The 12,127-nt window shown below is 41.9% G+C and overlaps 1 protein-coding gene across 1 annotated transcript; it reads right to left on the reverse strand.

The window, feature by feature from the left end:
• Positions 1-1,851: 1,851 nt before the first annotated feature.
• On the reverse strand, positions 1,852-5,119 carry bcl2l10 (BCL2 like 10). The gene is made up of 2 exons (XM_072278206.1): positions 4,467-5,119; positions 1,852-2,499 (listed from the first exon to the last, which is right to left on the reverse strand). The coding sequence occupies exons 1-2, from the start codon at positions 4,998-5,000 to the stop codon at positions 2,377-2,379; spliced, it is 657 nt and encodes a 218-aa protein (XP_072134307.1). The 5' UTR covers positions 5,001-5,119; the 3' UTR covers positions 1,852-2,376.
• Between the last annotated feature and the right edge of the window lie 7,008 nt (positions 5,120-12,127).

The following is a 12,127-nucleotide window of genomic DNA, read 5'->3' on the forward strand; positions in this document are numbered from 1 at the left end:
TGATTAGGTTTACCCACAATTTGACACGTATGACACGCTCTACAAAATGTCACCACATCTTGTCTTAAACTAGGCCAATAAAAAATGCTTGGAAACTTTGTTCATAGTTTTCTTTACACCTAAATGACCACCCAAAGGAATACTATGAGCCATTATTGGAAATAAAATGGCATTCTCTGCAGAATTTCTAACAGTTCAACTCATGTTCATGGGATCCAACAGCAAAAAAAAAAATCACAAATTCTTCAATCCACACCATGCAACAATAATTAATACTGGAATGCAAATGATTTATTCTAGTGCAGCCAGTGAAAGTTTCATGTTTCCTCCACTTAATTTAGATGAGAGCAAGTTTAAACACAGAGTCCCACACACATTCGTGGTAAAGAACAGCATGTTCATTAGTTATATTGATGTAGGGAACAATAAGAATAAAAGTGACACCAGTAACAAATATCTTTCTCCAACATAACACAAGAAATCCAGTCTGGATTTTGTTTCTGAAACAGATGTAGATTGGGGAAGGGGTGCAAATATTGATTGGGAAGCCAGATGACACGTTTTAAAGAAAATTCAAGTAATTATATTTCCCCCTCCAAAAACTAGGAAGCATAGAAACCAGCTGAATATGAAATGTGCCCCAGAACAGGTCAACATCCATGATCAAGAAAACAGCATGCAACTGCTAATCATACTTCAACAGGCAAATTGTTGAGAAAGCCTTTGGAAGCAAGCGGGCAATCTCGTTACAATTATCTCCTGGTGTTATTTATTCTCTTATTCAATTGTTTCCTCTACATCCTCTATCTCTTCTGTTCTAACTCCAGTTCTGAAGAAAGCAGATTTGAAATTTTAGATCTTCACAAATGCTGCATTTTTAGTGCTTATACCAAATCTCTATATTTCATTGGTTGTGCATTATCAACAAAAACTAGTAATCAAGTATATTTAGAATAACCAATGATGGTTATTGATACATCGTTGATCAATGATAGTGTACAAAGGAGGACTGATGAGAGGCGGTGAAGTAGGGGAACTCCGATTAAAACTAATTGGAAATAGCTAAGGAACCCCATGAAACTTCATTAGAACAGAAGCAAGCCAGAGCATAAAAATTAAAATAGCCACAACTGTTGATTTACCTTCAATTCACAACTAATTATGCCATTTAGTTATAGCATAAAGGTAAAAGAATACTAAGCTCAAGTAGAACAGTCACAAAGATTTGTGTTGATTTTTTTTCAACATTTCATTTTACAGAATTGAAAACATCTACTTCAATCGGTAAAATTAAACTGGCATGGGTAGAAAGGAAATTACAGTGCATTAGGTATAAAGGTTAAACAAGCTTTGCATTGTTTAAGACTGGCTTCTAAATGTTTGGTTAAATTAACAGCATTATGCAAAAAAAATTTCACTGTCTCCCCATTCCTTTCTCATTTAAACTACAACATTGGCAATAACGTTGAATTGGTACAATTGGAAGCCATCTGAAAATTTGTATGAAGCATTTTCAAAGCTGGAAATGTACAGAGAATTTTTAGTTTTTAATATATTAGCACCCTAATAATGAAATAGCAGTTTTTCTTGATAGTTTGCTGGGTTGATGTACCATTTTCTGCTATTACCTTGAAAGCTGTATAATGTGAAAGTACATTTTATCAAAAAGATGAAATGATTTACAATTAATACCAAATGACTGGTATCTTTATATATCATTCCAATTCCATTAGAGACACAAGATAAACTAGCACCAGAGGGCTTTTAACTTTTAAGGCAGAATGTGCTTTTCTTACCGGTAAAGTGGTTTCTTTTAAGTTAGAAAAATACAGACAACGCTTGTTGCCATAATTAAACAAATTGTAAATTGTTAAGTTTAATTCAGATCAGGGCACATAAGATGGCCTTTGACTACAACACATACATGCACAGACTGCCATGAAACAAAAGCATCCAAAAGAATTGGTTATACATTATTTTGCCACTTACTCCAATGGTTAGTGCAATTTGTGTGTGAATGGGGATACAAGTTTTGCAATTCTTTCCCTCATTGTCTGCACACTAACCTACTACCCATCAAACCTCCTACTATTCAAACCTAATTCTTATTACAATGTCTTTTGAAAACATTAAAAGGAAACTTCATTGTATTGTAGGCAGTATATTAATTTAAAAGTTTGTGTACATTAAACAAACTTAACATTAGCAAACTGCAGACAAAAGTTCGAGATCTCCATGTTGTTTTGCTGCTCTGTTCCATACGATGGCAACATCCAAATATATCATAAAAGTGGAGATATCAAATTGGAAAACATTGTGCATGAGAAATTTGTATCTTCCAGGATGTTAGCAGCTGTTCATTTGGTTAGAGGCAGTCTATCGGACAGCAAGGAGGCAAGCTAACCCAGCTATTCCAAAGCCAGCAACCGTTATCAACATATTCCGCACTGTTGATTCTTGCCAGTGCTCATCCCTGCTGAAGAATCTGAGAAATCCATCCTATAAAGAAAATGATAAAGAAATGATTCGAGTCATTCATTTTTCCAAAAGCAATTCTCCAAGAGGTTCAAAAATTGCTAGGCAGGAATATAGAATTGCAAGGCTAATTGATAAAGCCCAATTATAAATATTAATCCTATTAAGTCCTGATTTTGAATTTACAACCAAACTCATACAGGATCAGTTGTAACAATATAGCATCTTTCATTTTAAGAACCAAATTAAAATAATTGCACCCTATCTCTACCATTAATATGATCAGTTACTTTTGAATAAAGTATCCCTGGCAGATTACCAGGACAGCTAATAACAGGAAAGAAATATTTTCAAAGCACACAAACATATTTACTTTTCCTGGGGAAAATATCAATAGCACTCAATTCTATTCTCAACTCCACAGCTTAAAAGGTGAGTGCAACAACTCAATGTAGATTATTTGCATGCTCTAAGATTAGTTTCAAAGCTTATGCAGAAATCAACTCCATTCAGAAAAAAAGGGAAAAGGCCAAGCAGCTGTGTTTGCTTCAAGGTCCACACTCAATATCATGCATTGTGTATGAATAAGCCCAGCTGGTGCATTTGTGTATCGTCTGCCAGATGTCTATGTAAATTTGCCCAGCCCATTTCTTTAAGCACTTTATTCACCAATACTTCCAATTCACTTACTGGTACCATATTTTTTTAAAAAAAAACATCATGCTACATCTACATCTTGTGTCATTTGGATTCAAGTGTTTCCAAGATAGCTTAAATACTCATGCTAAAAAAAAGACAATGATTTCAATATTACAAAGTGTATACACTTTCCCTTGTACTGAATTCAGTTCAAATTTATTACACAAAATGCTGGAGGAATCAGAAGGCCAGGCAATATCTATGGAAAACAGTAAACAGCTGACATTTCAGGCTGAGATCCTTCACCAGGACTCTTTTCCACAGATGCTATCTGGCCTGCTGAGTTCCCCCAACATTTTGTGTGTTTTACTTTTATTTCCATCTGCAAATTCTCTCGTTTTTGAAGTTTAAATTTATTATTTCATAATCTCAAAATCCAGATCAAAATTTATCTGGTACATACTGTAACTTGTCAATATACAGAACTTAGTTTACAACCCTGCACAGAGAAAAATACAAAAATTTGCCTCTGGCATTTTACCAAATTAAGATTCTTCCCATATATAGATTATAATCATGACTAACATGGCTAAAAGGTATTGAGAAATGCAACACACCTTGACATTTTTTAATCAGGTTAAATAAAGTCTGTTCTCATAAAGGACAAGACTAATTTTATACTTATGACTAACATCATATTTGCCAATACCGCAATTCTAAAGAATTTGGGAAATGCAACATGCTTTAGATTTTTTTTCTTACAACATCACAAGCAGCTTAGATAAAGCTTCCATTCATAAAAAGGCAAGATGAGGAAATACCAGGTAACAGGAGTCAGATTCTAAATAAACCGCTTCAGTCTGGTTATTAATGCCTTGGTTGCCATAATCACACCCAATACTCTATCGGGACCTTGATGTTGAAACGCTAAGAGAGCGTACAAAGCACGGGGACGGACATTTAAAAAATCTTTGGGTCTACTGGCTTACACAATTTAGCTGCAAGTGTATGCCCTGCTTAAGACGTCAGCACTTGCCAACTCAACACCAGTCACCAGGGGCTAGGCGAGAAAAACACATTTTAAGCCTTCAACTTGCCTTTGTTCAGATCCTAATTTTCCAAGAGCTCTATCAGGAGGACGACCAATGCTCACTGCTTCAATGGAGAAGCAATGCAGAATTGTCCGTAAGCCCTCTCCAGATCACAAGCCAAGGGAAGGAGTTGAGAAAGGTCCATTATACCGACTTTTCATCAGGACAGGTCCCCGGGCTCCTAGAAGGGAAGGGGCGGGGGCTCGCGTACAAATGCGGTAAGCGGGTGCAAGGTCAAGCCCTGGCCTCCTATTCTCTTACCCAGCCTCCGTTCTGCTCGATCCATTCTCGCCTCTCCTTGCCCAGGTAGTTGGCCACACTCTCTGCCAGCGTGTCCAGTGGGCCCGGCCCAGCCTCGGGGCACATGACGACGCCCGAGTCCCTGAGGTGGCGGCACAGCACGCCGGCGAAGGCGAAGATGCTCACCACCCGGCCCCAGTTCATCTTCTCGTCGGCCGACATCTCCTCCACCACCCGGCGCAGGAAGTTGGCCGCCGCAGCCGCAGTATCCTTCTCGGCCGCCACCACCGACTCTCCCACGGGCCCGGCCGCCCCGCTCCGCGAACTGGCGCAGACCTGCAGGCCGTTCTCCAAGCGGCTCTTCATGTTGCTGAAGGCAGTCTGGTGCTGCTCCACCATCTGGTCGGCGACCTTGCGCAGGGTGAAAGCCGTCTTGTTGGGCGGCCTCTGCTCCCGGCTCGGGCTGAGAGAGTGCTGCAGGTAATCCCGGGCCAACACCAGCGTCTCCTGCCTCAAGCAGCCGTGCATCCTCTCCGCCGTGTCCGAGTCAGGCATTGGCTCCGCCGCTTCCCCGCACCGCTGTTGCCCCAGTAACGGCCGCCGGTCCCGACTGCTCGCGCTCCACTGACTGACCCTTCCCCCGCCCTAGTGACGCTCGCACTTCCTCTGCGCAAGCGGTCCCTTTAACTGCGGGTCACCGCCTCATTGTGACGCCGCTGACGTAATCCGTTCAGTGGCGCAAGGACCGCCGGCCGCCGGGTGCAGCCCCACCTCTGGCCCGGGGGTCCCGCCACCTCCAGTACGCACTCTGAGCCCCCAGACGCACCGGCACGCCCACCTTGGCTGCACCGGTCCGGTTCCTTTCCCACAGATTTAATCCTGCTGATGGTTTGCTGCTCCGGTTAGCAGCACCTGCCGTCTCCTATCCCCACTGCGCGGTTCTCGCCCGTGTCCCGGCCCCAGTCACCTACCACCGCCTCAAGTGCCCAGCCCCTCTTCTATCCGTCCGCACAATGCCAACATCTCTCTCTCCGCTGCCCAGTTGTCACCGCCATAAGGGTCCATAAAATGCCACGCACTCCCCCCTTGACTGTTAAGATTATTAAGGGATTGGACACGCTAGAGGCAGGAAACATGTCCCGATGTTGGAGGAGTCCAGAACCAGAGGCTGCGGTTTAAGAATAAGGGGTAGACCATTTAGAACGGAGTTGGGGAAAAACCTTTTCACAGAGAGGGTTGTGGTCCTGTGGAATGCTCTGCCTCAGAAGGCAGTGGAGGCCAATTCTCCAGATTCTTTCAAAAAAGAGTTAGATAGAGCTCTTAAAGATAGCAGAGTGAAGGGATATGGGGAGAAGGCAAGAAAAGGGTACTGATTGTGGATGATCAGCCATGATCACAGTGAATGGTGGTGCTGGTTCGAAGGGCTGAATGGCCTACTCCTGCACCTGTTGTCTATTGACTCATCATGCAACAACCCTGACAATGGCATGTACTCACACCTTAATTACTCAAGTCCTTTCCTCCGGCAGATACTGCTTAACCAGTGTTCTGCCAGCAGATGGTTTATTGCTCAAGTTTCCAGCATCTGCAATCTCTTGTGTCTCATCATTCAACAACCCAGAAAATGCTATCCATTTCCACCCCCCCCCAACAATACACTCTCTTTCCAGGGTCACACAATACCATGTATTCATACCCCAATCTGCACTCTGCTATGTATCCCCCACCTGTACATCCTGTTCAACCTGTGTGGATAACTTAACCCATATGTCTGTATCAATCCCCTCCAGCCCTTATCCCCATCACTAACACCAACCTCACCCTCACTCTCACCCTCTCATCAAAATCCACCACCACCCTCATTCCCTGTCTTCAGCCTATGTTACAAAACTGACTGCACAAAAAATGGTTTCATTGGCTTTTTGGGACCAACCGGGACTTGAAAGGCGCTACGTAAATGCTTCTTTTTCTCCTTGAGATAAAAACAAAATACAATATTTAACAATATGTAATGCGACCCCTTGAGTTTGTGGCCCTATACACTAGTATATAATATTCTTTCTCAAATCAACCTTCCTGCCTTGACCATAACCCTTCACGCATGAGAACCCACCACCTTCCGCTACAGAGCATTTCAATGGTCCACTGTTGTATTAAGAAGTATATTTTGCCCCACCGGTCAATGTTGCAGTTAGAAGATTGGAGTTCAAATCCTCCAGGTCAAGTTTGACTAAATAAAGTGGATGAGTTGAGGAGAAGCTCATTAAGACACAGGTTAGAAAGGAATACATAAGTAGTTGCCTCTTAAAAACAGACTTTATGGAACCTTTAGGCAAAATGTCACCTTCCTTGCTGCAAGATAGGGGAACTAATGGGCAGCTGAGAAGAAGTATAGGTGGTAGGGTGATTTATTATAGGAACAGGATGAATGGATGTGTTCTGTTCTGAAAGATGGCATAGACTCAATGGTCTGAATGGCCTCCTGTGTTATAAGCAAATATGAGAAACTAAATGTGAGACTTCGGTCCTCATCCCTTAGACCAAAGAAAAGGCGTCCAATCGAATCTACAATAACACTGGACAACAAGTTTTTTCAAAAGTGTTGCTTCTTCAGATTTTATTTTGTGATAGACTGCTTGAAGCTGAACACAAATATAATTTCAGACCATTTGTATCATGTAGGAATTTGGAGAAACAAGAAATTAACTTTTATTGAATATAATGCATTTAATTGCATAATGGTGCTGATGCTCTGCAATAGTTCAACTGAGCTAAAAATGTTTTGTTGATTATTTTTATTTGTACTCAGTGTCTGAGGCCTCTTACTTAAGTGTTCAACAATAATCAGCCAGTATTGATGGATTCCAGTTGCCCTAATACTGTTTCTCTATGACTGCAATGTCTGGGTGAAGCCTTTCACCGTGCTCATCACTGGCAACGCCAAGATTCACGGGGAAGAAGTCTAAATGGGAAAGCAGAAAATGAATCTTTAGTGACATGTTGCACTTCATGGTTTTGTATGCTTGAAGCATGTTGTCAACCAGCGTGCATAGTTTGGTGCATTGTAGCTGCCAAGAAAATTTTCAACAACATCTTGAATGCCTTCCATACGATTTTTCTATGGTCCCACTAGAAGTTCTTGGAATTGTCTGTCATTGATGACCTGTCTGATTTGTGGATCAACAAAAATGCCTTCCTTAATCTTGGCATCAGTTATTCTGACTTGAATTATGAATTGAAATAACAAATATAGGTGATTTTTAAAAAATGGTGTGTGATTGGGAAATCATCTCATGGTGATTTTCACCAACATCCAAAAGATCCACCCAAAAATATTCAGGAAACAAAATCTTTGTTGTCCAGTGTAATTCTCAGTCTCCAAATGACCAACACAATGCTAAGCATTTCCTGCCTTATTGACAACTCTCATCACCACAAAGATTCACTACTGTTCTCATCCATACAATTAATCGATACAAGTATTGCCCCCTTCCTGTTTTCCCTTTATGCTGCATCTCATACTTTAGATACAACACTGAGTCATGCCATCTGCAGAAACTCTCTGATGGCTCAACAATAGTTGATGCCTCAATAATAAAGGGAGCTTGGAGGATGAATACAAGGCCTTGGTGGATGATCTTGTGAGATGGTGAAAGCTGAATCATTTGCAGCTCAGCATCAGTAAGAGAAAGGAGATGGTGATGGACTTTAGGAAGACTAAGCCTGCACTGCTCCCTGTTGCTATCGATGGTGAGGACATGGATGTGGTGAGGACCTATAAGCACCTGGGGGTGAACCTGGATGACAGACTTGAGTGGAGCACCAACTCAGAGGCTGTGTCCAAAAAGGGCCAGAGTCACCTTTACTTCCTGAGGAGACTGAGGTCCTTTGGAGTATGCAGGCCCCTTCTTCACAAGTTCTACCAGTACAATCTTCTATGCAGTGGTGTGCTGGGGCAATGGTGGGTGATGCCAACAGGCTCAACAAACTGATCAGAAAGGCTGGCTCTGTTATAGGGGTCAAACTGGACACACTGGGGGCTGTGGTAGAACAAAGGACCCTACAGGAAATCTTGGCAATTCTGGACAATGTTTCTCACCCTCCGCATGCCTCCTTGGCTGAATAGAGGATCACTTTTAGTAATAGACTAAGATTACCGCACTGCTCTTATGAGCACTATATGAGGTCATTCTTATCCTTGGCCACTAGGCTCTATAATGAGTCAACCTATAGCTGGGGAAATGATGACCCTCCTTCCTGTTAGACTGGTTGAGGTAACTTAGTTTTTTATTCTTTCTTACTTCTCTTCTAATATTTGTATATCTATGCACTTGTAATGCTACTGTGACACTGTTATTTTCTTTGGGACTAATAAAGTATCTATGTATCTCGACCTTATTCTGTATACTCTTCAGCAAGCAACAAAGGCTGGACTTCCATGTATTACAGAGAGGGCACTATACTGTCAGTTCCGATTAAATGTTAAACTAAAGCCCCAACTGCTGCTTCAAGGATTTCAAAAGATGCCAAGCACCAAGAAATTCTTATTAGGTTGCAAATAATTGGGAAGATCAGCAGGAATTGTCACTAAATGTTGCATCTGACAAGATGCCTGGGACTGTCAATGTTAGATACCCAATCAGCAACTTCTGAGGTCGAGCCGATTTGTAATTTTTATGGGTTTGGCTTCTCATTTCCTTCTTTTTTCAAAGTAGCAGTTGTCCATATGAATATTCAAGATCGCTTAATGTCATTTCCCGTGCACAAGCATAAAGGAGAACAAAATACTTGCAGCACAAAAAAAAATAAACTGTGAGATAAAGAACAAAATAATAAAAAAACACAATAGATATAAATACATATACATATAAATAAATAGCAAATACAGAATGATCTTATGTCCATAAAGTGACACTAGCTACTACAGGAGTGTCTATATGAGGTGATTCTGACAGATAAAGTGGTGGTGGAGGGAGAGTGTGGTGGGGTGTCTTAGTGGATGGAGGCGTTTGTTCATCAGCCTTATTGTTTAGGAAGAAGATTCAGTTACAGAAGTTCAGGTAAAGTCCAGTGGAACAGAAAATCTGTCGTATTCCACACCAGACTATATTCCATTATATCAAATTATTGCCTGTACAGCATCATTGAAAGTGACTTTAAATTGTAACACTATAATTTCAGTTTGTTTAATACATGGATTTGTTACAGGAAGAACCTTCCTAGTCTACTTCCTTATTGTTTATTGGGTTAAGGTGGAAGACAGAAGGGGTTAAATTACTTCTCTTAGGAGTTAAGGAAATCCCTCAGATATAAATGATATTTTCATTACTGTATATTTTAACCCAACCAGGACACAGAGAGAAATGTAGAATTGGACAGAGCATCAGTACTTATGAGTCAAGTATGCTGAATGGCATGTCTGTGTTGTAGCCTCCTCTGATTTAAATTTACACTGATGAATGGATCCAAGATGACAACAAATTTGCAAACTAGGGTGGACATTTGCATCTGATAACATAATCACCTCTTACTAAAGTGTGAAAGGTTTGTGCTGTGTGAAAATGAATGGGTATTTGTTACACAATTCTGTTCAGCAATCACTACTCTCACAGGGTGAGTTTTATCAAGCACACTGTAAATAGCGACCCCTTTCCCAAATATACCAAAGAATTCAAGGATCATGCAGTAAAGATGACTGCTATTCCAAACCTTTTTGTTTGATAATTTCCATTTCAAGTCTTTTGTCCTAAATACCTGCTTAATATTCCCACATCCCTGTGGATTGACTGTGTGTGAGCTAATTCCAAAGTTTTCATATAAATCAAACCATATTCACTGCTAGGCCAGATGGAAGTCTCAACAGATTGTATAGATAGTATTGGAATACCTATGAAAGATGACGGTGAAGGAGATCCAAGGGTTTAACCAACCTGAGGCTTCACATTTCTAATCGCATGCATGAGAAAAAAATCCGAATTGGTTCAGTTCATGTGCACTGATCAGACCACCTAGGTACATGTGCATTGCAAGGCCTTCTGTGCTGTAACAGAATAGAAGTATATAAGAGGTTCCAGTTTAAGATGGTGCTACCAAAGGTGAGCGAGGCCCCATGTGCCACCTAGGCCCTAAGGGTTCAGACGACGACGACGACGACCAAAGGTGAACAACAGCTTACCGGTAGTTTGAAAGGCAAGAAATTTGGCTTAAACATTATTAATAACACCTTTTCTGAAGTAAATTGTGGTAAGCTATCACTACAAACAATGAAGAGGCGAACAAAGGCAAAGCAAATCCAAGGGATCAGCTGTGCTGGTGCGTCGCAAAGTTGGCACAGATGGAGTTGGAGTGAGCGATTCGGAGAGAATAAGTCAAGGCAGGGGAGTTTCGATGCCCGTCTAACCACCCGGCTGCGAGGTTGGATCACTCTGAGTGCCGGGCCAATTTGGCGAGGTTTAGAATGGCTTCATGCTGAGTGACGTGGCCCAGAGTGAGTTGCTGGGTGGCGTGGTCTAGGCCTGAAGCAGGGCCTGGGTCTTAATGTGAGGCATGATCCACTGTTTGAACAATTTAAACGCCAGCCCAGATAGACTGGAAAGGCAGGGTGTCGGTACCAGGGGTGAGAGTCGGGCAGGTTTTGCTTGCCCTCCTGTAATGTTTACTCCTCTCTCCACGTCGCAGAGGCTGTGAGACTTCCCTGACTGCTGTGCTTCGTGTCTGCGAGCTTCACATCAATTCGCCCCGCTAATATGATGAACTGAAACCGAGGTTTTGGGCCTAGTCCAGTGGCTCCAGGGATTCAGATCTAAGGACTCAATCTGGTTCAGAATGCTGTTGCTCCTTTCTATTTTTTGCATGATTTGTGTTTTTTTTTCTCTCTCTCTGCACATCGGGTGTTGGTCTTTTTCTAAAAATTGGGTTCTTTCAGGTTTCTTGCTTTGTGGCTGCCTGTAAGCAGACAAATCTCAAGGTTGTATAATGTATACATTCTTTGATAATAAATGTACTTTAATATTCGAACAAGACTTACTACACAGGCTAACAATGCACGTGGGTGCAAGGATTGCTCTATCCATTCTTTTTAATTAATTAATTTTTGGACAAAAATTCCTCACTCAGTTAACATGCCATCAGCCTATTTATTTCAAAGGCATTAGAAATCAAGCACAGTTGAATCTGCTGGAGGAACACAGTAGGCCGAGCAGCATCTGAGGTGGGAAAAGGAACTATTGAGATTCGAACTCTGCATCAGGATTGAGGGTGGAGGTGGAAGATAACCGATATGAAGAGGAGGGAGGGTGTGGTGAGATAGTGGCCTGCAGGTGATTGGTGGGCCAAGTAGGATGAAGGCTGACGGCAAATGGAGCCAGGTAGGATGGGGAAAGAGTGAAGCTGGGAGACAGAGGCAGATTTAAGTAAAACAATCTAATGGAGCCAGGTGATGTTGGATGGGTTCAGCAATGGAAATTTTACTGTGTCACCAAGAACGCACGGTTACTCTGCTCCCCGTGTTCCCATCAGCAGAATTCAATAGAGTCATATAGCAAAGAACCAGGTTTTCAGCCCAACTGGTCCATGCCAACCAAGACCCTCGTCTAAGCTAGTCCCCTTTGCAAGTATGTGGTCCATATCCCCCGAAAACCTTTCCTATTCATGTACCCGCCCAAGTACCTTTCAAATGCTCT

Source organism: Mobula birostris, chromosome 14 (assembly GCF_030028105.1).
Source record: "Mobula birostris isolate sMobBir1 chromosome 14, sMobBir1.hap1, whole genome shotgun sequence".
NCBI classification, from domain to species: domain Eukaryota; kingdom Metazoa; phylum Chordata; class Chondrichthyes; order Myliobatiformes; family Myliobatidae; genus Mobula; species Mobula birostris.

What these genes read in the sequence shown, in the direction of transcription:
- bcl2l10 (XM_072278206.1), bottom strand. Translation starts at nt 5,000, where the DNA reads ATGCCTGACTCGGACACGGCGGAGAGGATGCACGGCTGCTTGAGGCAG. An exon ending in TCGAGCAGAACGGAGGCTGG is followed by an intron (nt 2,500 to 4,466) that starts GTAAGAGAATAG and finishes TTTTCTTTATAG; the next exon opens with GATGGATTTCTCAGATTCTT.